This window comes from Archocentrus centrarchus, chromosome 20 (assembly GCF_007364275.1).
Source record: "Archocentrus centrarchus isolate MPI-CPG fArcCen1 chromosome 20, fArcCen1, whole genome shotgun sequence".
NCBI lineage: Eukaryota > Metazoa > Chordata > Actinopteri > Cichliformes > Cichlidae > Archocentrus > Archocentrus centrarchus.
The window spans coordinates 22,043,180-22,067,987 of NC_044365.1; the positions used below are offsets into that span (position 1 = coordinate 22,043,180).

Sequence of the window (24,808 nt, forward strand, 5' to 3'; positions counted from 1 at the left end):
TGGTGAAAGTCTTCATGGACTTTAATGTCAAAATTCATGGGCTCAATTCATCCTCTCACATACAAGTGTGAGAGTTCCCCAGAGACCATCACAGCTTTGAAATATTTCCAAATTCTTTTTTTTTTTTTTTTGAGGGGGGGACAAGAAGCCAGAGGAATTATTATTATTGATCTCAGATAAACGCAAATAAAAAAGGTTTTGGGCTTTTTTTGTAGGAGAGGACTCCAACTTCCAAGCAGGTCAAGATTCCTCTTTTGTCTCAGTCCTGGACATCAAAATAATCGATCACAGGCTCTTCTTTAACCGTCTTCGACCAGGTGCTCCCACCAGCAGGCCTAATCGAAGTGAACAATCCATCACAAGCAGGCAGAGAAAGACATTAACAAACAGTAGCATGAAAATAAGATAATCATTCTTAAAGTTAGTGCGAGGTTTAAGGACATTTTTGATGACACAGCTCCTGCAGAGCTCACCATTTACAGAAGAGTAACCACAGAAGAGGACTTACTTGCTGCTGTGCTGTTTGATATGAGCGATGGGAGGAGGAGCCCGTGCAGCCGTCTCTCGCTCTATCACTGAAGTCAGGGTTGAGTTCGGGCAAGCCGACTTCCCCCTGGGAGAAAAGAAAAAAAAAAAAAAAAAAAAAAAAAAAGGAGATAGACAGGCACATCCTCGACTGCACGATGAGCGTTTCTCATTCATGATAACAGCAGCGTATATTTAGAAGCGGTCTCACTTGTGGGCCGTGATGACTACGTTGCGTTTGGGCTCGCTGTCGTAGCTCACGCTCTCCACGCCGTAGACCTCGGCCAGCTCGTGGATGATCTTCCGATGTTCTCGGTTCATCGGCGGGAAACAGTGGCTCCGCTTTGGCTGCTTTCCCTGCAGAAGTGAACGCTTCATAAAGCTACTATCAGATACAGAACTGCATCCAGTGGTGGGCGTCAGGCACCTCTGACAGGTTGCGGACCTCAGGCCTGAGCTGCAGTCACAGGATGTCAGGGCAGGAATCACAAATGTAGATTTACTTTTTTCAAACCAGTTTTTTTGTTTTTGTTTTTTTTGCTTATTTTAATTTAGTTTAATGTTTATTTTTAGTCTGGGTGTGTGTGTGTGTTTTTTCCAGCTTCTCTAAGGAGGTCAGTCATTACATCAACCAACCTTGCTAGCAATATTACCAACAGCAATAAATAAGCACTCTATTGATCTCACAGTTAAGGCACATCTCAAACATTGGCTGATGGTAATGTGACCACTTTTAACTCGTTTCTGTCTGATGTGTTATTTGTGGGTTTTTGTTGTTTATCTGTATGTCTTTGTTTATTATGTTTACTGTGACCTGCTCTGGGACTACAGAGGTAAACTGGCGGTTAACCCTAACCCTGCTTTCATTTAAGAAACACTGCCCATGAATCCCCCAGTCTAAATATAGATTTGCTTAGGATTTCGTTGACAACACAGGGACAACACATGCTATCAGTACTAGAGCCAACCAAAGGTGGGTGAAACCTACAAAAAAATAAGTATTAATAAACAAAAATGGAGGGACCCAAGTATAATTATCGGTTGCTCAGTTCCTTGAGTAATGATTAGGGCCTTAGTATCGCCAAGCATATATTTTTATGGGGTGTATTTATGCTCTGTGACTGGCTGCAAACTGGACAGTTCTGAAGCCATCGTGGAGACGAGACTGCTGACCAGACTGTCATCCATCATGGATAATCCTGACCACCCTCTGCGCCACTTACTGGACCAGCAGCGGGGCACCTTCTCCAACAGGATGCAGGAAATCATTCATGCCTTATAATGCAACACATCTGTCCAGCAGAGAAACATCTGCTGTTTAATTTTAAAATGTTATTGCCCACCGCTGTTAACAACAGTGCAGGTTGTGAAAGAAACTTTCCTGCTTCAAAGTGAAAGTTTCACCTTTACCCAAAAGTCGGGTCCATAACAAAGTGGGTTTTTTTTTTTTTTTTTGGGGGGGGGGGGGGGGGGGGGGGGGGGGGGTAAATTTGGTGGTGTTCATAGATCTAAAAGCTTTGGGATGAACTGTGATCCCTTTTGTGTCTGCCAACACCTGCACCACCCTCACTGATGATTGTGTGGCTGAATGGGAGCAAATCTCTGCCGGCAGGTCCCAAAAGCTGTTACAGCAGCAGATTAATTTGTACACACATGAGGTGAAGCATACATTTGATTTTGAGCTTGTAGTGCACACGTGGCCTATTTTCAATAGAGGGGGTCAGTAGGCACATTTGACCTGACTTTTTATAGTAAAAGAGAGCAGCTGTTACAAAACAGGATCGCTTTCTTTGCCAGAGGGTTATTAGAGAGGATTACAGCAAAATCTAAGCAGAGACAGAGTCCAAAAAAAAAAAAAATGAAATCAGTGGAGCACATCTTCCTTGAGAAAATAAGAAAACTTTTCACTAAGCTGGCTCCAAGGCAGAAAAAAGGTTTAATTCATGACCCATCGTTCCAAAAAAGAGGTTTAGTAATAAACAGTCCTTTACATCTGGAACAGAAACCAAAGTAACAATGACCTTGTCAGCCTCACAGAGAGCCTCAGTGCATCGAAGAGGACTAGAAGAAATAAATAAATACATGAAGACATTTCTGTCTGCCCAGGAAAGCTCCTACTTATTTATTGTAGCTTGGAAACTGTTACAAAAGAGGCTTCACGGTCCTGTCAGAACTCTACAAGCAAACACAGCTGGTCCCATCTCCGAGGTCCACTGGAGAGTTAACCGAGCTCAAAAATAGCTGAATATACAACAACTGGGTCAGAAAATAATGGTGCTGCATAAGCTGTTAATGACACAACCACTTCAAACTGACACCAACTGTAATGAGCCCATGCAAATGTTTATAGTGGGACCAGACAGACAGTTTAGTAATTAATCAAAAGGTATTTATGACAAATTATTATCTCAGAGAGTCTGCAGCAACTGCATTTTATATGATAGCTGAGACAATTTCACGTCATCTAACATTCACCGTTTTAATAAATAGCAACAATAGTTGACAGAAAAGCAATGAAAACTGGCTTTTTTTTTTTGCTCCCTAGCAAGGCTGAGCCACTCATCCATCACTAGTGATAAAGTTCAACGCCTGTTAAACGCCGCTGCAGCAGGTTCACAGGTGGAGCCCGCTCAGTGCTCTGCGCTCCGCCTATTTAGCGACACATAAATACAGATTACATGTTTTTACAGTTTTACTAATGTTTCCAAGCACTGCTGCCATCTTGGGTTGTCAGGTCAGGGGTGGGGAGGGGAGGGTGTTCTGACTTTAACATAATGTTTTACTGTATTATACATTTTACTTTTTTTCTCTTAAATTTAGCTGCTTTCACCTTTATGATTTTCATATTATTGAGCCATTTTTGTTTTGTCATGTTATATTTTATTGAGCTATTCTGCTTTATTTAAGCTCTTTTGTTAGAGGCTGAATTTCATGTTTTGGTGGCAGCATTTTTCCAACTTTTGGGAGAAATAAAGGATATCTTATATTAAATTATCTGTAGCACAAAGGTCATCTGTGTTACCACAACAGAAATACAATGAAACTGTGAATATATGGAGAAAAATTACACTACTTAACTAGAAAGAAAGCGATATATGTAAGCAAACAACGAAGCACATAATCCTGTTTGTTATTACAGATTATTATAAGGTTTTTTCCAAGATTTCTTTTAGAAGTTCAGCAAAAAAAATAAATAAATAAATAAATTTTATATACAAATTACTACTTTTTTTAAGATGTTGCACTGACTTGAATGATTTGTTAACATGCCTCAGTATTAAAACGCTCAGGGCTGAAGTGGGCTCCCAGATTCGCCACCAGATGGAGCATCACATCACATTAGAGCCCTCAAATAACACCTCACCCCCCTTTTCAGCCCCTAAGATGGAAAAAGAGAATCAAATAAAGATCATACCTTATTAGCAACCTCTACAAGACTCCTGATCTCCTCTTCTACCTCTGCGACAAATTTCAGGTCTTTTCTGAAAGAAGAGCAGGAGCTGCAGTTTCAGTGCCACGGCCCCTCTGAGTTTGAGGGTTAACACAAAAATAGTTTTATTTGACCATCAGCATGAAGCAAAACAAAAAATAAATAAATAAAAATCAGACCTGGCGTCCTCTTTGAGGCTGTCGCTGTACACAGAGGTTGAGCGAATGTTGAAGGGGTCAGAAGACGAGTCTATCTGTAATGCCTCTGCCAAACGCCTGTTCCTCTCCAAAGTGGCACACTCTTGATCACATTCGAGCCTGAGAAAGCGCCACATTTTTAGAATGATTCCTACTCACACTTCATTTTCACTTCAAAGTAATCCTCTGACTGAATTAAAGAAATCTGGCGTTCTCCAGGAAATTATTTACATATCTGTTCTAAAATAAGAGCTGCATTATCTCCAGAACACATAAGGACTCTCCTGTTGTTTGGATCATCTTGAAACAATTAAGCAAATGTTTAACCTCTTGAATTTGACATCTGTGGTTCAAGCTTTAAAATCATTAATTCCCTCCATCACTCTACCTCGTCTGTTTTGGCTCCTTCTTAGTGAGGAGAGGGCCGATATCCATGGACTCGCCAAGCTGCATATCAGAGAGCTTGCTGGCCATGGCGATGGCTGCATACCTGTACAAAAGCAAAAAGCACAAATATTGGACTTATGCTGCTCATTTCAAATTACTCATTTTATTTCTAGCTGCTGCTAGAGTAGCTTTGCATGATTCGCAATGTAATATAATCTCTACTTATTAAAACTAGGCCTCGGTGCGACCCCTCAATTCATCCACTGTCTGAAACAAGCTCTTTAAGCTCTTCTCCTTTCTTCTGATTGGCTGCTCCTCACAAACAGACCGTGTGCTCCCAGCCAGAACAGATATAACCATATTGGGGATATCCCCTCTTTTATGACATCATACAGATAGCAAAATAGAAAAAAAAAAAGCCTGAATCACATACACTGAGATTTATTAAATTATTTTTAATTTTTTTTTAAAATGAGCATCGAGCACTGTAAGAGAATATGACAGAAAATAAGAAACATACTAGGTCAGGAATAAAAATACAAAAATAAAAAGCTGAATACACAGAGAGTAGAGCTGACCTTTGGTATGAAGTGGCTGCTTCTGTGCAGGCCACGGTTTCCTTTCTACGACCACAGTCACATTGGACCGCTACCTGCGAACAACACAAAAGATTAGATTCCACTACTACAGACACATGCACTCCTCCCTGGTGAAGAAGTGATTCTGTAAGTGCACAAATATGCTGCTTTTCTGAAAACGGTCGAGTCAGTTCATACGAGGAGTTCCTGCAGCTGTGAATGGTCTCGCTCTTGAGTCTGAAGCCTGCCACTGATGTGTTATTACTTCATCCAAGTTAACCGTTTATGACAGTTACACAGCACTGCGGCAGATGTCGTCAACTGCTGGCAGCCTTCATGTAAAACAGGGAGTGCACAGCTGGACTGCTGAGCAGATGTGACGCTGAATTTATTCACTAAACATTAACATCAGGGAAATAAGTTATTAGAGAGAGGAGGAACTTTTGATGGTGGGAAAATATGCTGAAACTAGCCCTGAATCCAAGCCTTGATGTGACAAAGAACATCTGTCCAAACTCTGTAACCTGTTTTTGAGCCACTGGAAGTCCGGCTGTTCTCAGTGAAGTTCGCTGTACCTTGGCAGTGCAGGTGGTGCGTGGGCAGCTGCTGCCTTTATGACAGGGAGCAGAGCACGGGTGGCCGCAGTCTGGACGAGGCAGCGTGCAGGGCTGCTGGCAGCCGCCTTCTGGCAGGCACTCTCCCCGGTGGCAGATGCGTCTGCAGCGGTGCATTTCGCAGGGCAGCATTTTATTGCACATCAGGCCACAAGAAATGTCGTGGAGATGACATGGGATGTTGCTGCGTTGCTATGAGTCAGAGAAAAGAGTGTCGCTTCAATTGCAAGAATAAAGGGGGGGGGGGGAATAAAAAAACAAAAACAAAACAGGAAATAAGTCATGCTGTTGTAGTGAGCTCGGGGGGCATTACCTCGTGCTTTCCCATGCACCATTTCTGCGTGAGGTAAGTGCAGGGAGGACACTTCTCATCACTGTGGCAGTTGTGAAACACTAAATCAGAGGCAAATGTCAGGAGCATATTCAGTTTCTCCATAGTTAATTTAACTAAAACTAGGTGGGGAAAAAACACTTTGGAGGGGGGCTGTGTTTATATTAATGAGTCTGATGGCAATTTTTATTGATACTGAATCACTAAAAACCAATAAAACTTAACTAAACACAAAAATACAAACACTATAACCACCCTGGTGTGAATGGCTATTGCTAAATCTCACCTGGGTGGTCACACTCGTGTCTTCTCGTGCACATGTTTTTGCACTCAGGCGGCTTCGTTCCACAGGGGATGGGTGGGTACAACACCGTGAGCCCGCAGTGACACGTCAGCTCATCAAAACCTACAAACCAGAGGGAAACATGACACACTGGAGATGAGCTGTGTGGCAACTTAACGCCAAACAAAACACCACTGAAGATGATGTAAAAAGCCTCAAATTAGTAAGACGGAATAAACATGTGGTACTTCAGAGACTCGGCTCATAAACGCAGACTCACTGGACTGCCAGCAGGGTTCACAGTTTCCACGGTGACAAGGCTCCTGGCAGCGGTGGAGGCCACAGTTGAGCTTGTAGCCGCAGATCAGGGAGCACTTGTGCTCCGCGCTCTGAACACACACAGACAAAATCCATTAACATCACCTCGTGTGCTTCCCCCAAGAGACAGACACACACACAATTTGTATCAAACAAGTTCACTCTTTACCTGGACAATCTTTAAACAAAGCCTCCACTAGCATGCTTTAACAAGGCATTAACAGCTCCTCAGGGCTAAGGAGCATAAACAACACAAGTAGAGATCTAAGGCACTCTCAGAAATCAAAGAGCCAATCAACAAACAGGAAACATCAGTCGATCACGCTGCTGCACTGACGCATGCACACACTAGAGCTTGCCGACTCTTTTAGTTACTCATCAATGCAGTAAAGATGCAGGTAAGTGTTCTTTTTTAACATTTTTTGCTTGGGTTATTGTATCTGTAACATGAATTGTGGCATCAGTCCGGTGTTTGCGTGGGATGAGTCAGAGACACTGACACTCTGAACTGTTAATGGAGCTTTTTAAACCTTATTTTGAGACGTAGTGACGTTGAAGCAGTTTTTAAAGTCAGATTTGACTTTTTTTTTTTTTTTTTTTCCCTCTGTACATGAACCCAGCCATAGAAATTAAAATTTTGCCTCAGTTCATATAGTTAGGAGCTTCAAATAAGTGCACAAAGGTGTTTGTCCAGTAGGCTGCGAAGTGGCATGACTTGTTTCTACAAGGACACAGCTAAGTTATCTGCACCAACTAAGTGTGCCCGGACAGGTCTCCAGTCCATCGCAACCATGCACAGTTACATCCATTACCTAACGATCCAGTTTATAAACTTAGCATGCATGTCTGAATTGTGGAAGGAAGTACTCAGAGCACCCACGCAGGCACAAGGAGAACGTAAGCCCCACGTAGCTTCACCACTCCTCCACCCCAACACAGAACTAACGAACTCTTAATGAAACTTGATTAAGGCGACAGTCTTACAAACCAGGGCTCTTGAACCTATGGCCTTGAGCCCCATGTTTCCCCATCTACAGTGACTTTGACACAAATGTTGCTGAATCAGTTGTGGTGGCCAGCATGGGGACGGAAGGACACACACACGATTTATACTTAATGAAGGAGACACAGCCTATTAAGGCATTTCACTGTGATAATAGCTATCATGCTTAACACAAACTTATAGAAGACCTCAAAGATTTCTGACATTTTGAAAGGAAAATATTTTAATATACAAAACAACAACTAATCAGTTCAAGCACAAATGCAACTCAAAATTCATCAGACCTGCCCCCGTGCTCGTGCTGATTGACTAATGTAATCGGCTTCGTTAGGTTTATGATTAGTTGGTTCACGTGAGACAAAAATGTCAAGGTCAGAGCCAATCGGGGGGGAAGGAGAAAAAAAAAAAAAATCCACAGATTCAGTGGATACTCACCACACAACAAAGCTCGCCACACTTGTGTCGGCCGCAGGAGCGTTTTTTGCTGCAGCGCTTCTCACAAGTGAAGATGAGCTCCTCTGGAGAGATAAAAGTCAGGGGTTAAATACAAGATAGCAGGTCAGGTTGAGGTACATTTATATTTGTGTTAAAATCTCACCTTCTTTTTGGATTTGCTCACAAGGGACCTCCTGGAAAATAAAAGAAGAATCTTTCAAATCTTCAGCATCTTGAAAAATAAAAATAAAAATGTGTCGGACTGAAAGAAAAAAAAAAAAAAAAAATCAAACACAAATCTGTGGATATTTCTGCAAACCTTAGTCTTGGAGCCACATCTGCACCTGATAGTTGAGGTCAGAGAGCAGGGCCCACAGTTGCCCTCGTGGCACAGCTTATCACACAGATGGATGGTGTCTGAAATAACACAAGTTCATTATCAGGCTGTAAGAACAAAAGAACAATGCTAGCAGGCCTAACATAACATACATCCTGTTTGCACAACCGCAACAGGCCACAAAGAAGAAAGCAGCTGCTTTCTTTTAAAAACAAAAACCAATTGAAGATGGAGAATTAAAAAAAAATAACACAACAAAACAAGATGTTATACAGGGGAAAGATCAATGAATTTATTCAGCTTTAGTGACATGTTTGCTGCTCACTGAATTTCCTGTGGCTTTCTTCTGGATATCAAAAGCTTTAAAGTGGATTTCTTTGAGCAAAAACTATCAATATCACTTTTAAACAGACAACAGAAAAAAAAAAAAAAGACAGCTTCTAAAGGAGAACTTGTTGCCTTCAGTTTGACTTTTCCCTCTGCATCATGCTCACAGTTCATTGTTGAAAAACTTCATCTGTCACACATTTTCAGATCCTGTCTGGAAATCTTTACGAGGCCAGAATCAGTTCCCAATTCTAACAATGCTACGAGCATTTCAACATGTCAGAGCAACACTTCTCCTCACCGCTCGAGCCGCAGGCCAGGGGTTTGTTGCATGTCTTCGAGCAGGAAGGGATGGGATCGGAGCAGCTGTGTCGCTCAGAATAGCCCAGCTCCAGGAGTTTGGTGAGCTGCGTCTGACCACAGGGACACATCTTCACCAGGCTTGGTGAGCGTGGGCAAGGCCTGCACGGGCCGCGGTGGCATACCTGCTGACACCGGTGAGCTTCACAGTTCAACATCCTGAACAGAGCAGTTAAATACATCTGGTTACGAAGGAAGCAAAATAAAAGCTTTAAGTGAGCATAATAAGTGCTGCACAGTCAGACTTACTTCCCACATATTTTTTCACAGGAGAAGTGTCCCGAACCATCAAATCCTTCTTTATCGGTGCCACACGGGACTTCCCGAGTGGTCACACCACAGTAGCAAACTGCCAATAAAAACAAATAGTTCAATACATTTAAATGTTTCGTATGCTAAATTTTAGTTATTTATCTGCACCAAAGTGAGACTCACCCTGCTGAACTTGCAGCTGGCAGGGCTGACAGGTCCCACTGTGGCACACCTGCACACAGGTGTGTTCAGCACAGTTGAGTAAAGCACCACACACTTTGTCGCACTGGAGCACCGTGGCCTGACCGCAGCGCACTGGTTGACTTGAGGGACATTGTTTAATTAAGGTCTCAAATCCCACTTAATATTGAAATATTTAAACTAAAAAAAAAAAAAAAAAAATTTTTAAAAAGGCAATAAAGAGCAAGAGGTGACCAGAGGTCGAGTACCTCATCTTCCCACAGATGCAGGATTTCGTTACAAAGGCAGGACACTGAGGACAAGGTCCAGGGTGACACAAGCTGAGGAGACATACAGAACATATTAAGGGCAATACCAAAGACACTAGAAGATGATGATATAAACAGAAATCAGAATTATAATCGCCTCCTGAGATAATGAACAACTGAACAAGGAAACAAATGAGCCAATCATGTTGCACTGATCCATGTCTGCAGCAGAGATTCGAGATGGTTTCAACTGTGTGGTCGCAGACATCTACTCATTATGGCAGGAAAGATGCAAGTAAGTAAGCTTGTTGCTTTTCTTAGTTTACTGGAACCATACTGTGTGCAATTTGTTCAGTGTTTTCGCATCAACATGAACAGAAAGCGGTCATACTGGCACTGGGGACTGAGCCATAAACAAAGCTGAAATGTTATAAAGTTTTGCTAAATTATAGAAGAAAAAAAAAGAGCAGAGTATGTAATTTTTTGTTTGTGTGTTTGTTATTATCCAATCCATTTTCTTCCACTTATCCCATTCAGGGTCGTGGAGGGTAGTGTGGCTGGAGTCCACCCCACGGGGAGAAAGGTGAGCTGAACCCTAGACAATTCACACATCCAGCATGAAGTGAAAGCATTGGCTGTATTTAAATACCAACAGTAGAGTACCGCTTTCACATACAGCGATGAATGATTTAGCCTACCTTAATTAGAGGTCATATGTATCATAAATGTGAACAGCAGGTTTCTAAATTACTTCAGCTAGCCTTAGCTTTTGTCTAAAATAAATAGAATACTTTAGGATGTTTTATTTTTTAAGACATATGACCAGAAAGGGACTGTTTGGAGTGTACCTCAGACAAAATCTCTCTAATAAAAACAACAATTTCACAACTGAACTGCCAACAAGGGCCGTTCTAAAAAGTTTGCGATCATTTACAAAGTGCTGAAAAACTCCTGAAGTCCTTCCAGTATCATAATGTCGTCGTTTGAAGCTAGAAGCAGCTTTCTTGTGTTTTTAATGCTCACATATTACAGGGGTGGTTGCAGTCCACTCCACTCCTCTTCTTCCCACACATGTCACCACAGCTGTGGGGAATCTCAGTGCGTTGCCACTCAGGATTTGTCACTTTACCTGCCAGACAAAAGGAATGACTGTTCCTCTCACTCTCTGTGGCAAACTTAAGACAAAGCTCTCTTATAAAGAGGGGAGAGGAGTCACAGGGACATGATAACAATTTCACTTTATCATCTAACCTGACAGCAAGGTAAAGGTTATTTTTGAGAAGTGTTGCATATTTAAAATATGTATTCACTGGTTTGAATTAAACAAATACTCACCACAGAAGCACGTGTAGGAGGTCGGGTGTTTCAATGAAACATTCTGGCAGGCTGGACAACGCCAACCTTCAGCTGAATCTGATTTAAAAAAATTAATTAAAAAAAGTTAAACGTTAACATACATGCCTCCGCTTCCACCCCCACATGACACTGAATGTATGGTTCACTCTCTGAATACGATGTGCTTTCCCAGTACAGTCACCTGTGGTACTGAAAAAAAGACATAAGTTGACATCCTGTATTGTATAGAGTGGATTCATAATGGGAACAATGACAGAAATCCACTTGGCTTCACTGCTTTCAAATAGCAATGCAACACAATGCACTAAAGAAGCTGCGGGTATTCCACGGCGTGCGTTACTGTCCCAGTGACCATCCCTGCACAGCGTGCACCAGGCATTGTCTGCAGCTCATTATGCTGAGTACACAAACTGCACTACAACATTCACACAGAGTAAATAATGTGTTCAAGCGCCGCACCATCTGCCTGTGAGGCCGGCGATCGAGCCCATTTCTTGATGCAGTTGAGGTGGAAGACGTGGAAGCAGCTCTGGCAGCTCCACACCGGGGCCATGACCCGGATCACGTCACAGCACACCATGCACTCGTACTTTTCCTCTGACAGCTGTTCAATCAGACACCCTGTGGAGGGAAGAGGCCAGCAGTTCAGAAGACAGCAACAAATACCCTTCTTCCACCTGCAGAGCTTTATGCATACCTTTCTGCTCTTATGTCCTTCAATTGACAGATTTTTCAATAATTTAGGTTGTTTCTAACCAAACATCCTAGTTTTTGTAGACTGAGCAAGCACTCTGAAGACATGAGCTTGGGTTTTATGACTTTGATTTGCATTTTTGCATAATTAAGACTGATGACAGAAACAGAAAATAACTTGGTGAATTCATGGAGTAATTGTGATTTGATCTAAACACAACATCTTACAGAAGTACGAGTCAAACCTGTCTGCGTCTCTTTGCTCTTGGGCACTTTGTTCCAGCTCCTCTGACCAGGTTTGTAGTTTTGCTGGTTTGTTCTTCTCCCCCCTCTGGCCTGAAGTGGGGCGTTTCTTCCAGAGCCTCTTCCACCTTTGCCTGCAGGATCCTGTGATACTCGCCCCTTGTCAGAGTCCTCTTGGCCACTGGCTCCCTTCTCTGACCCAGCCTCCTCTTGAAATGGTGGTTTGGGTGGTTTGATTGGTCCTTGACGTCGCTTTGCCTCAGTGTGCTTCCTCTGATTATTGTCATGTTGGGACTCTGAGTCTTGTCTCTTCCTCTGATCCTCCACTGTGGTGTTTTTCTCCTTCAAACTGTCATTCTGTTCTCCCTTTCTCTGCTCCTGACTAAACTTCCTTGGTTTTTTAGCCTGGGCATCTTGGTCTTCATTAGTTTGTTCCACATCCCTGCTTGCACTTTCTCGTCGCCAGTTTGGTGCATCAGCGCCACCCGTGGGATGTGCAAAAGTATGGAAGCCACTCATATATCTGTTGCTGTTACCATATGGGACAAATTCACCTCCAGGTCTTTGCCGCCAGGGCCCTGAACCTCCTCTGTTCCCCTCTCTCCTTCCTCTTCCTCTGCCTCGCCTTCTGCCCTCATCTTCCTCTTTGTATGGAGGACGATGATGATCGGCATAATTGGAATTATGGCTAAAAGGGGGATTACTGCCCTCATTAAAGTGTCCATACTGATGAGATGGCTCATAACTGTTGTTACTCAGGTGTCTGTCATTGTTGTGTCTGGTTCGACCTCTTCTGGGTTTGTGCTGATGTGGCGTCCCATCTGGATTGAGGTCGGGTGGGTCTGCAACAAGAAAAATTTGGAGCCAAGTTACGAGCAAAATCAAATGCAGTCACAGCAAACACACAGCAGTCGATCCTGGGAAGGGCAACATAATTTATTCTCATTTTGTAAGGATTCGAGGCATTGTATGATCATTCTTAAAAATAACCGACATTAAGAGCGACTTTAGTCCTTGTCAATAACTAAGGATGCACCTATATGGCAGGCAGACATCAACATTGGAATTATTCATTGCAATCAATCAATAAGATGACATTTAAAATTTACACGGGACAAATGAGGAGAGCAACAACATGCTGCCATGAGCAAAAAATGTTAAAGACAGATTTTTCCTGTAAAAAAAACAAAACAAAAAAAGTTTACAGCTACTGATGGAAAATCACAAGGACTACCTTTTTTTCTAATTAGGGCTTTGTTCACTAAAAATTTAAATACATTTCTGTTAATAGAGAAAAAAAAAGGGGGCAGGAAAATGCACAGAATTCTCTCGAGTAGGCTAACACAGACTCCTTGCCTTAACCACACGGGGACAAACAATTCTTATGTGTACAGGCAACTCCGAAAGATGCATTTTTAGCCAGCAAACACCCTGGGATTGTTAGAAGAAAAACATGGAAACATAGGCAGATAGATATTTTTATTATTGCCAAATGGAAATTAGAGTGTTGCTGTAGCAGTTCATATAAATGGAGAAACACACACACACACACACAATGGTTGTTAAGAGAGAAAGGGGGCATATTAGAATTTTTCCCTCCTTTCTGTCAGACATAAACTGTTAAAAGTGGGGAATGTTAAACATGGCCATTTGCAGTGAGACCATAATGAGGTCAGTGAATGTACAAGTAATCCGTGTGAGCTAAAAGCTCTGACTTCAGACGGATCTAAACAATCTGCTTCTGACAGTTTTTCTACTTCTGGCTCCGTATAATGTGTGGGGTATGCTTAATGTGATCATCTCAGGTACAGAGGCCCCAACCACCTGCTATTCAAACTGTTTATGAGTGGCAGCCAATCAGAAGAAAGTTGCCTTAAACTGAGACCACTTAAACACCTTCTTTGAGACACATGGTGAACTCAGGGGCAGATAAAAGGTCCCAGTATAAGTTAAATAAAGACTATTTTTGAACTGTCATGCAAAGCTACTCTATTGGAGTCAAAGAATAAAAATATGGAGCCTGAAATGAGAATGACAGGTCCCGTTTTTTTACATCCTCATCTGGCGTGCTGCGGCCTGTCAAAGGTCACACGCTGTCACGTGTCGTTGCCGCAGATATTGCCCGATAGCTCAGAGAAGCTAGGCTAACATTAGCATCCCTGAGCAGGTGAATCAAAAACTGCGTCAGCTAAAAGTTTGTTTGCGCTGCGTAATGTTATCCAGCTAGCACAACTAGCAAAAGAGTACGTAATTGAGAGGCTGCTAAAGTGAGCACTTCAGTGTGGGTTAAAGAGCCAGTTTTGGCTGCTTCTGCTTCAACACAGGCTCTCTAACCCGCACATTAGTTACCTGAGGAGCCCTCAGCCATTCAGCCTGATCACTGCTTGTTGCTTGTTCCACAGCACGTCTGAAGATTAAAAAAAGCCAGTTTGGGAGAAATGACATGCGCGTCCGGGTCCTCAGCGACGATATCCGCCCTGTCCCCCGTCTTCTGGTTCTTAAAACTAACCCGAACCCCTTTAAAAGCGACAGTTATCTCCGCCTGCCTTCTTCTCAGCTTACCAACATAAACTAAAATGCTAAGGGTTAGCGCAGACGTCATAACCGGAACTTCCGGTCAGTGTTTATAAAATAAAAGCAAGATTCAGTTACTGGACGAAACCCGGTGTTGTGTCAAAACTGTTCGTCAGCCAAAAAGTGATTTCCGGTATTTGCAAAAACAAACAAAAAAAAAATTGGCTGTATTTAAACTGTTGTAAATTACTTTTGGGCCTATAATCTGTGAAACGTTTCAAACACATCTCTCGTGAATGATATCAAGTCATTCTGAGCGAGAAACAACACTCCTGTTACAAGGTAAAAGCTGCAATCACCTTTTGGCAAAGTGACTTTTATATACTCGAGTAAAAGCTGTAATTGACATTAAAAATGTCTTTTGGCCAAGAGAGCAGCAGAAATTGCAACAAATATAGCATCACAGTTCTATAAAGATATATGAAGTGGCTAAAAAGGACTGGATTAATTATAATGTAGATACAATAACGCAGTCACAAAGATACTTCATTTTATATATAAGCCCTTCATAAATTATCATAAATTGATTACAGTCTATTTACCAAAATAAGCAAAGGCATTATACATAAAAAAAACAACATAGAAACATCAGAGATCACTTTTTGGCATAACACCAGCCTAAATAACACACACAGGAAGAAATAAATAGTGCTATTGTTGCAAATCAAAAGTATGGCAGTCATTGCAAAAAGAAAGTACATCTTCTTTCAGTTCTAAGGTTTTTCATATCACGATATAATTAATACAACCCGGTCCTTTTCAGGTCTTAACCTTTTTAACACAACCTCAGATGAACAACAGCACCTGACATACTACACCGCATCATTATTTATTTAACAAAAAGCCAAAATGAAGAAGCAGTGTGGGAAAAAGTAACTACACCCTGTGATTCAATAACTTATAGAACAACATGTGTGGCTATACAAGTGTGAGTGTGTGTGCGTATGTATTTTAGACAAGGTGCTTAGTCATACCAAATAACATGCTTGTGTGAATGTGTGTGTGATTGGGTGAATGAGGCTTGTAGTAAAAATCGCTTTGAGTGCTCAGAGTAGAAAAGTATTATACAAGTACCAGTCATTTTTACCATGTACCTTTAGCAGCAATAATTTGAAGTAATCATTTTCTGTACAGGTATGACTTTATCAGTCATTCACATTGTTGTGGAGGAATTTTGGGCCACTCTTCTTTACAGCATTGCTTCAGTTTATTGAGGTTTGTGGAAATTCGTTCATGCACAGCTCTCTTAAGGTCCCACCACAGTATTTCAATTAGTTTGAGGTCTGGACTTTGACTGGGTCATTGCAACACCTTTATTCTTTTCTTTTTTGATTTGCTGCTATTCTTGGGATGATTATTCTCCTGCATGACCCAGTTCCAGCCAAACTTTAGCTGACATTTGGCCTGACATTTGACTCTAGAATACTTTGGTATACAGAGAAGTTCATGGTCCATTCAATGACTGCAAGGTCTCCAGGTCCTGTGGCTGCAAAACAAGACCAAATCATCACCCGTCATCATCGTGCTGACAGTTGCTACGAAGTGTTTGGTTTACTCCAAACATGGTGATGTGTATTATGTCCAGACATCTTCAATTTGGTCTCATCTGTCCAAAGGACACTGGTCCACTGTGATTTGTTCAGACGCAGCTTTGCAAACCTGAGCTGTGCTGTCATGTTCTTTTTAGAGAGAAGAGGCTTTCTCTTATACTTGTTCAGTCTTTTTCTAATTGTACTGTCATGAAATTTAACATTTAACACACTAACTGAGGCCTGTAGAGTCTGAGATGTAGCTCTTGGCTTTTTTGCACAGTCTGAGCTTGGAGTGAATTTGCTGGGACGTCCACTCCTGGGAAGATTGTGGCATGTTAAGACATAACTGAATGCTTCAAACCTGCCTACAGCTAAAACTTTTGTTTTATAGATGTGGTCACACTTCCTGATTATCAGTTAACCAAATGGATTTGATTAACAGGACCTAGTTGCTGCTTACCTTCTTAATACCCGTGGACGCAGTAAAGGTGTACTTGGTTTTTCGCACACTGCTTCTCAGGGTGCTCAGGGTGAACCTGCTCTCTCATCTCTGCCAATTCTGGTAGTCTATGGCAAATGCCAATTGGGTTCCATGGTGCCAGGCAGTGAGGACAAGGCTTACCAAAGGACGTCAGGCCCTCAGACCAATCTCATGAAGTCCATTTCTGGTTGTTTGGTCAGAGACATTCACACCAGTGGCCTGCTGAAGGTTATTTTGTAGGGCTCTGGCAGTGCTCTTCCTGTTCCTCCTTGTACAAAGGAGCAGATAGCAGTCCTGCTGATGGGTTAAAGACCTTATAGCTCTCCTAGTGTAACTGTCTGTCTCCTGGAATCTCCTCCATGCTCTTGAGACTGTGCCGGGAGACACAGCAAACCTTCTGGCTATGGCACATATTGATGTGCCATTCTAGAGGAGTTGGACTATCTCTGCAAGGTCCAGGTATAATCTCATGCTACCAGCAGTGACACTGACCCTAGCCAAATGCAAAACTAATGAAAAAACATTGTTGCCCCTCTAGTGCATTTGTTGTTAATTTCATTAACACCAAAGCAGCTGAAACTGAATAACAACCCCCTCTGCTACTTAACTGACCAGATCAGTTAAAAAGTGTTCCTTTCATTTTTGGAGAAGTGAATATATTAGCCATTTACATCAGGGTCTGCTACCCTTAAGGGTTCATAAACACAGCTATGGTAATTAAAAAAAAAAAAAAAAAAAAGGACATGCCCAGAAGGTGGCGCTTCATGTTTGGGTTTGTGCACCAGAGAATAAGGAGGGCATTCCTGACTGAAACTTAGAGGAGAAAACAATATTAATGTAATGTGTACTTCTGCTTATGCCTTAATATGCTCTGTGTGGGCATACTGAGGTACATTCTTGGAGTGCATTTATGCAGTTTTGAAAAGGAAGTGAAAGTGGACACTAGTGACTAAAAACTGAAGGGAGTTAACAGGCTACACTTCGGCGTTTTCCCTGAGTTGTAAACAGAGAGATAAGACCAATAATTTGCACATGTTCTCTGTGTCTCTTTGTATCTTTCGGTGGTCATTTTGCATCTCTTTGTGGTGATCTTTTCCAGTTACAGTTCTTTTGTCTCTGTTTGCAGTTGTTTGGTAGCCAGTGGTGTTTGTTGGATGGTTCCACCTGTCTCATGTGGTCAGTTTGCATCTCTTTACAGTTATTTTATGTCTCTTTGTGGTCATTTTTCCCACTCCCTTTTATTGTTTTTATTGATATTTCTTTTTTTAGTTGATTTGCACCTTTTCTGATACTGTGCGGGTACTGGCAGTCACTTTGAATCTCCATCACTTCAAACAAAGGCTCTGCACCACCACCCTGACCAGAGGCCTTCTTGAGCAATGTTAGCTTTAGGAAAATTAATGTAATGACAAATTTGCTGGTACTAAATTTTGACTGGACTTAAAAGGCTCCTACCAAACAAATCCTAAAATAAAATTTGAAAATTTGCGTTTAAAAACCAAAGGACCCAAAGTCAGTTGATTTATTTATTGTTTTAAGGTTTTGATGGCAGCTACATCAAAACCTACATTACTTAGAAATGATTCTAGTCTTCAAAATAATACTCACGGGTGTAAACATCCCTCAAACTGTCGCCTAAAGTAGTAAAAAAAAATGTTAAATTACTCGTGTTTTCCTGAACATATCTGTTTTCTCTTTCAGGCCTAAAGCTACACCAGCGGACCACTCTGCAGTTACTGGGTCCAGATCACGCATGCGCACAGCAGCCCCTCGTCCCAGTCACCCAGGCGAGGTGGGCGGGAGAGATATTTGTAAAGCTTCCGTTTGTGGACACACAAAACGAAAATTCGGGAATTTAGTTTCAAAATAAAATCGTTAAAAAAAATCGTGACAGGAACACGTTTTCCTTAAATGCGGTATCGCTGCGGTGATACGTTTAATAAAAAAAAGAAAAAAAAAATCGATAAAAAAAAAATCAACCTTTCTTTAACTGGAGTCACAACAATATGTGCAGACATTGATCTTTTTTTCGAAATTTTTGAGCAAAACTTTTTCTTAAATGCAGATTTGCATAGTTTAAGTTTATCTGCGTTTACGTGTTGTCTTTCCCATTCATTTAAAAACTCATTTGCGTAACGCAAAAAGGCTCTCTAGTGTTTTATATTGAAATCGGTGACCGGAAGTCGGACTACGTCTCGGCGGTAGCTTGACCTCGCGTCTGAGCAGCTCTGAGCACAGGAGAGAGTGGCAGTGAATGTGTCTGCGGCAACGTTTAGCTTAAAAAAAAAAAAAACAAAAAAAAAAACCCCTCAAACTACGGCTGAAGAAGGGTGGACCAAAGTACCAGACGACCTCGTCAGACCGTGGACTATGATAAATTTTAAACCGAGCCTGGTAACGTCGCGCGGTTTTGACGATAAGCGGCTTTTTGCACATCTGTAGAGCATAATGAGGGCATCCGCTATTCTTTACGCTGCTCTTTCCTTCGCGATTTAGTTAGACGCAGAGTGACACTGTTTATAAATGTGTCGCTTTTAGACATCATCTCACGGAAAATACACACCGAGGGGGGGGACCCAGCCTGCAGATATCTGGTAAATTCCCTCCTCCCGTGGCCCCGTGGGGAACAGTGAAGTCATTTGAGAAGTCACGGGAGAAGAAGACACGTCTGAATCATCTCGATAGTTTCACGCAGTTTTGCAGGGAAAATCGGCTTAGCCTTTCAGTCGGCTGCAGAGTCCCCCCCCCCCATCTCCCCATCGTGCTTTCTATCTATTTTTAAATCTTACATGGTTTTGTCTTTCTGAGCATTCATCGCCAACCCTCCTGTGGGCATTTACCCCCTCCAGTTTTAAAGGATGCCGGATCAAATATCGGTGTCCGAGTTTCTCTCGGAGACAACAGAGGATTACAATTCCCCGACAACATCCAGCTTCACCACCCGAATGCAGAGCTGCAGGAATACAGTGAATGTGCTGGAGGAGGTAAGGCCACGGTGTCAGCCTGCTGAGGATGGATGGATGGATGGATAATTAAAGCACAGCCACACACTGTATTATTGTTGTTGTTGTAAAAATAATAATGGTAATGATGGAAATGCGGCAGGTTTAAACGGGGATGCATTTTGTTTTTATATAGCCAAGGCTGCATGCAGTCCACACTTAAATTAAATTGGTAATGTTTGAAAGCTTTTAAAATCCTGTCAGAGCTCCAGATGCATTAATGTGAGCGGAGGAAAGGGAAAATAATTGCACCTGTTGCCCCTAAAGTGCACCTTTTTCAGCCGGATGCAAAATAGTGTGTTATCTCGCTGCTCTTTCCTGCCTCATATGTAGAGTAATAATAGATGGGGTGGATGGCTTTGCTGGAATAGAAAGATGTGCACTCAGGCCTGCAGCTCCCTGTGTTCACTATTACATAACTCAGGGCTTCAGAGCATGCTGCCAGGCTGTAGCAGAGAAAGCCCTTTTCCTACTCCCTGGCAGTCAGATCTGGATTCTGTATTATTCCTCATTCCTTGCTCTCACACAGATTCATCTGTGTCTTTAAAAAAAAAAAGAAAAAAGCTGAAATTTTTGCAGGGGAAGCACACCCAAAAGTCACACTCTGGGATGCTGTGTCACCTCTGATCATGCAGGAAGGGGTGTAATCAGGTCAGGCAGGTGGGCTGTGAAGTGTTTGCCTCCCTCCTTCCTGCCATGATTAAATGGAGCATCAAACCAGGGGAGCGCACACCTTCACCGCCGTCCATTAATGCCAAAATGTGACCCCATTTCCCGCTTTGAAGCACATTTAGTTGCAGACGTGTATGACTCCAGGCTTGCAGGAGCGTTCAGCATGATACCAGCTTTCCATTTAGGTTGAAAATGAGCCGGATGGTGAGTTTGGAGGAGAAAACACAGGCCCAATTCCCCCAATATGCAGATCACATGTTAAAGCGCCCAATCTGTGCCATCTGTTACGTCTTCTTCCACAGCTCTATCATATCGTAACAATAGGAAATCCACCAAAACAGAGCTGGGTTCGTGTTTATTCTCAACCTGGAGCCGTCTCTCAGTCTGCTGACTGTAACAAGGAAAAGGCTCGCATCATGAATCACCTCTCTGGCTCTGTGCCTCTGAACCGAGAGACTGCAGCAGCACAAACGAAAAACATCTGTTAGAGAGGGCCGCCATGTGCGCCGGGCTTCAGTAGCTGCTCTGGATTTTTTTTTTGTTTTTTTTTTTTTGCAGAGATCACATGACAGAGGAAGAACATTATACTGGCATCTAAGGATGAGCGACATGCTCTTCAGTGTTTTAAACAAAAGCGAGATGCGCCTGAAACATTCCTGGCAGAGAAAATGAGCCCGGCGGGTCACTGAGATTGGGATACACCCATCAGGCTGTGGTAGACACAGGGAGCAGACAGCCAGCCTAAAGCTCTGAATGCTTCTAGATTCATGTCTCTTTTATTGAATTAGCAGCTCTGTTTGATCCCTGCAGAGTCTTGCACAGACTCACTTGCATCATGCACAGAAAACTGCCTTTAGCTTCCACGCGCCTGAAGAGGAGTTTGTTTTAAAAATGCTCTGGAGCACCAAGCTCTTGTCCTCAAATTCAAAGTGTTCACCCCTCGTTTTCTCCAAGTCATTTCCTTGATGTGTTGATATGGTAAATTATGCAAAGGTACTGTGTGAATATTTAATACTGTAACCTGAGGGGGGTGAGTTGACCCCGCAGGAGAGTTGTCACTCTCTGTGTGCTTCCATTGAGTCATCTGGAGGTGCAAAGAAGGAAGGGAAAAAAAAATGTTGTCGCAGCATCATATCATCTTAATTGATGACATAATTAATACACCATGTCAATAATTGATCAGCACATAGGGACACACAATTGTTCATACCTCATCAACCTCTACCCCAGAAATTTTCTTTCACTGTGGCCATAGCAGATCACTTGGAGATGTTTACTGTTTATAATTGGATCAGTGCAGAAATGTGGAAAACAATGGGAAGCAAGATGTGGTGATAAAGTTTTAAAAATAACCTTCCTGGCTCGCTGTCTCAGCTGCTTGAGAGACACAGAGGATGGAGGGGGGCATTGTGTGCGTTTTGGTGCGTGGGTGGCAGACCGGAAACAGGCTGATGTGTCTGGCTTTTTTTTGCGGTCATTGTTGGTGCAAAGCAATTATTGCTGTGTTGTTTTTGTTGTTTGTCCGGCGTTTCCCAGAAAACACTTCGCAGTCAGACTGTGTGTGGGGAATATATTTTTTTTGCTGTTCGAGTTTGATTGCTCATTTCATTGTCTGATCAGGCGCAACTGTATATTTTCATCAGTGCTAACAGCAGATATACCCCCACGTGTTTCTGGAAAACTTGAATCATTGTCAGGGGCAAATCATTTGCCTGGAAAAATGTCAGGAAATTGTGAAAAATGTCCACTATGATCCCAGAATCCTGTTTTGTCTGACCAACAGTTCAAAATCCTAAAAATATTCAGTTTCTGATGAAAAGATTTTGAAAATCAAACGCTACATTTTTTTTTTTTTCAGGGATGTAAATTTTTGATATTTATGTTTTAAAATTCTCAAATTGTTAATTCCTTATTTAAAAAAAAAAAAAAAATCCCCAAAAAGCTGCAGATTTACCTAGAGACAGGGTGGCAACCATCTGTTGGCAGGGAAAAATGTCTGTTCCCCAATTGGTTGGTGAGCGGCTGCTGTTGGTTGCTGGCAGTCATTAGGTGAAATTGGTCACTAAGAGATGTAAGGTGCTGAGCCAAAAAAAACCTTCTTGTAATTGGTCTGGTTGCTAGCAGATTGCTGTGGTTGCGTGGAAGACGTCTAATTGTCTGCAAACGGGAGATTGTTCACGTTTCAAGAGAAAGTTTTCCAGCTTTTACTTTGAAGGTGCATGGTCTCATTTCTGGTTTGCGTCACACTTTTTGTAAGTTCAGTACCGCTCGGTGAGTAATTGGCAAGTGTCTGCAGACAAGTCAGCATCTTCCATGCAAACCTCAGTGATCTGTTAGCGACCAAAACAATCACGGGGAGATTTCTGGTGCTGTGCTATACATCTCTTTATGACAAATTTCACCTAGTGACTGCCAGTAACCACTCACCATTTGGTCAGGGAATGCTGTTTTGTTTTTTTTGTTTTTTTCTCTAGCATTTGGTGGCTGCCAGCTGGCTTCTAGGCCTGCACGCCTGAAGCCTGATGTAGGTTACCTGAACCACTAATAAAAATTTTAACTAGAAGGCTACTCAGTAGAGCGCATACCTCACCTAGTAAAGAATCCTTTTACAAAATCCTGGATCCAGATTGTGATCTGGATCACCACCACACTGTAATCAATTATTCCTTGTATCATCCCCAAAAACTCCAGAAATTTTCATAACCAAACATACAGTTTTTGAATGGATGTTGCTTTTAGCAGCAGTTGATCATGGTGCCACTTGATACGAGCAGGAGGCAAACAATTAAATTAGCAAAATAAAATCATGGAAATCCCTCTAAAAAGACCCAACGAGGGATAGATTCAGCCTTTTGCTATTAGCAAGTATATTTGTTCATTTGTTTATATAAAGCCGGGTTTGCAGTGCAGGTTCAAATTTTGGCAGTTGTAACAGTCTTGCAACCTTAGATTGCTGTGAATGAAATTCTTAGGATGACCATCCCACAGTGTGACCGCTGCTACAACCTACCAACCAAACAACAGGGGGAAAAAAACCCTCCAGTTTATTTATATAGAGCCAATTCACAACAGCAATCACCCCAAAGTGCTTTATATTGTAAGTTATAGATCCTACAATGTTAAAGAAAAGCCCAGGAATCAGATCATCCTTTGTCAGGAAGCACTTGATGGCTGTGGAGAGGAAGAAGTCCCTTTTAACAGGAAGAGACTTCTGGCAGCACCCTGCTCAGGGAGGGGGCAGCTACCTGCTGCAACCAGTAAAGGTAAAAGCTAAACAAACCCAAACAGAATACATGAGAGGAAAACATACAAAATAAAATGTTTGTTGCAACAGGTTTCCTCTGGCTTTTCATCACTCAACAAAGGGAATGTAGCATGGAGATGAAGAGTAGCGCTGCAGCATCTATGCCCTCAATCAGTAGGTATCATCATACAGTCTACATGTATCTCATGTATCACACATTGTGACTTGTAAGATTACTAAAGTCACACACCTTAACAGGGAAAATAACTGTCAGTGAATGTGGTCATGAGTTGCAGCTCAACAATCAGTGTAAAAATGTTGTGATAATCTGCAGATGGATGTGTCTAACAGTTTTCTCTTTACACACCAAAAATGAAAGAACAATAAACCTAATAACTCGACTCTCTAAAAATACCGCTGAGCAGATTGTTTGAGCGGCAGAGAGCAGCAAACCTGACATTTGCTTATATAAAAATGCAGCTGCTTATTGCCCCTGCTTTCTCAGATCCTCTCTGATGTAAGTTAATATTACCAGCGGGCACTTGTTATTCCCTCGAGGGGCCGTGTATTGTCTCTACCCCACAGATGGCACTTTGCGTCACTGGGTTTGCTCTCCTAAAACCACAGAGAGCCGCAGCAGCGATACAAGGGAAACCCTCACTGCATTGGCATTCCTTTGAGCATGCCTCTCACACCACATCACATGGGCTTGACCAGAAAAATGTTGACTTTTCACAGTCCCTCTATTCAAGCATGGCTGGGCTTGACCTAATAGGCAGGGGCCTTTTATACTTCTTTACTTTTATATAACAGCCTTTTCAGACACAGCATTTTAAGCTTGAGACACAGGTTCTGATGCTATCCAGTGTTTGAAAGAAAAAAAAAATGAATGAGGCGTTTTATTCCAAACCACTGGGTATTTATATTGGAATGAAAATCACTGCCTGAAGTCATCACTCATCAGTGCGCAAGTCGCATATTTTTTTCTTTTTTGCTAGAATCAGACTTAACATTCCTGCCATTCTTTTTAAAGCTCCTCTGCTTATTTACAGAAAGCCATTTTACATGACACTTTAATCAGTTTTTGGATCTCTTAAAGGTTCTCTGTGGAGTCTTTTTTTTTTTTTTTTAACCTCTTGATGCAGCAGAGTTTTATGCTCTGCTACATGTGGGTAATGAATATCA

The 24,808-nt window shown here is 42.1% G+C and overlaps 2 protein-coding genes across 2 annotated transcripts in view; one reads left to right on the forward strand and one right to left on the reverse strand.

The window, feature by feature from the left end:
* On the reverse strand, window positions 1-14,712 carry nfx1 (nuclear transcription factor, X-box binding 1). Its single transcript, XM_030757133.1, has 23 exons — window positions 14,468-14,712; window positions 12,121-12,960; window positions 11,642-11,803; window positions 11,162-11,239; window positions 10,850-10,955; window positions 9,827-9,898; window positions 9,561-9,700; window positions 9,375-9,474; window positions 9,067-9,284; window positions 8,421-8,518; window positions 8,265-8,295; window positions 8,102-8,184; window positions 6,626-6,734; window positions 6,349-6,468; window positions 6,045-6,124; window positions 5,693-5,923; window positions 5,118-5,191; window positions 4,541-4,642; window positions 4,135-4,272; window positions 3,941-4,007; window positions 737-882; window positions 509-613; window positions 1-335 (listed from the first exon to the last, which is right to left on the reverse strand). Exons 1-23 carry the CDS (start codon window positions 14,484-14,486, stop codon window positions 260-262), a joined length of 3,195 nt encoding a protein of 1,064 aa, XP_030612993.1. The 5' UTR covers window positions 14,487-14,712; the 3' UTR covers window positions 1-259.
* Window positions 14,713-19,385: 4,673 nt separating this feature from the next.
* The window catches only part of asap1b (ArfGAP with SH3 domain, ankyrin repeat and PH domain 1b), an 82,279-nt gene continuing 76,856 nt past the window's right edge, over window positions 19,386-24,808 (forward strand). The window contains 1 exon segment of the mRNA XM_030756514.1: window positions 19,386-19,689. Coding sequence (XP_030612374.1) covers window positions 19,564-19,689 — 126 coding nt within the window. The 5' untranslated portion in view covers window positions 19,386-19,563.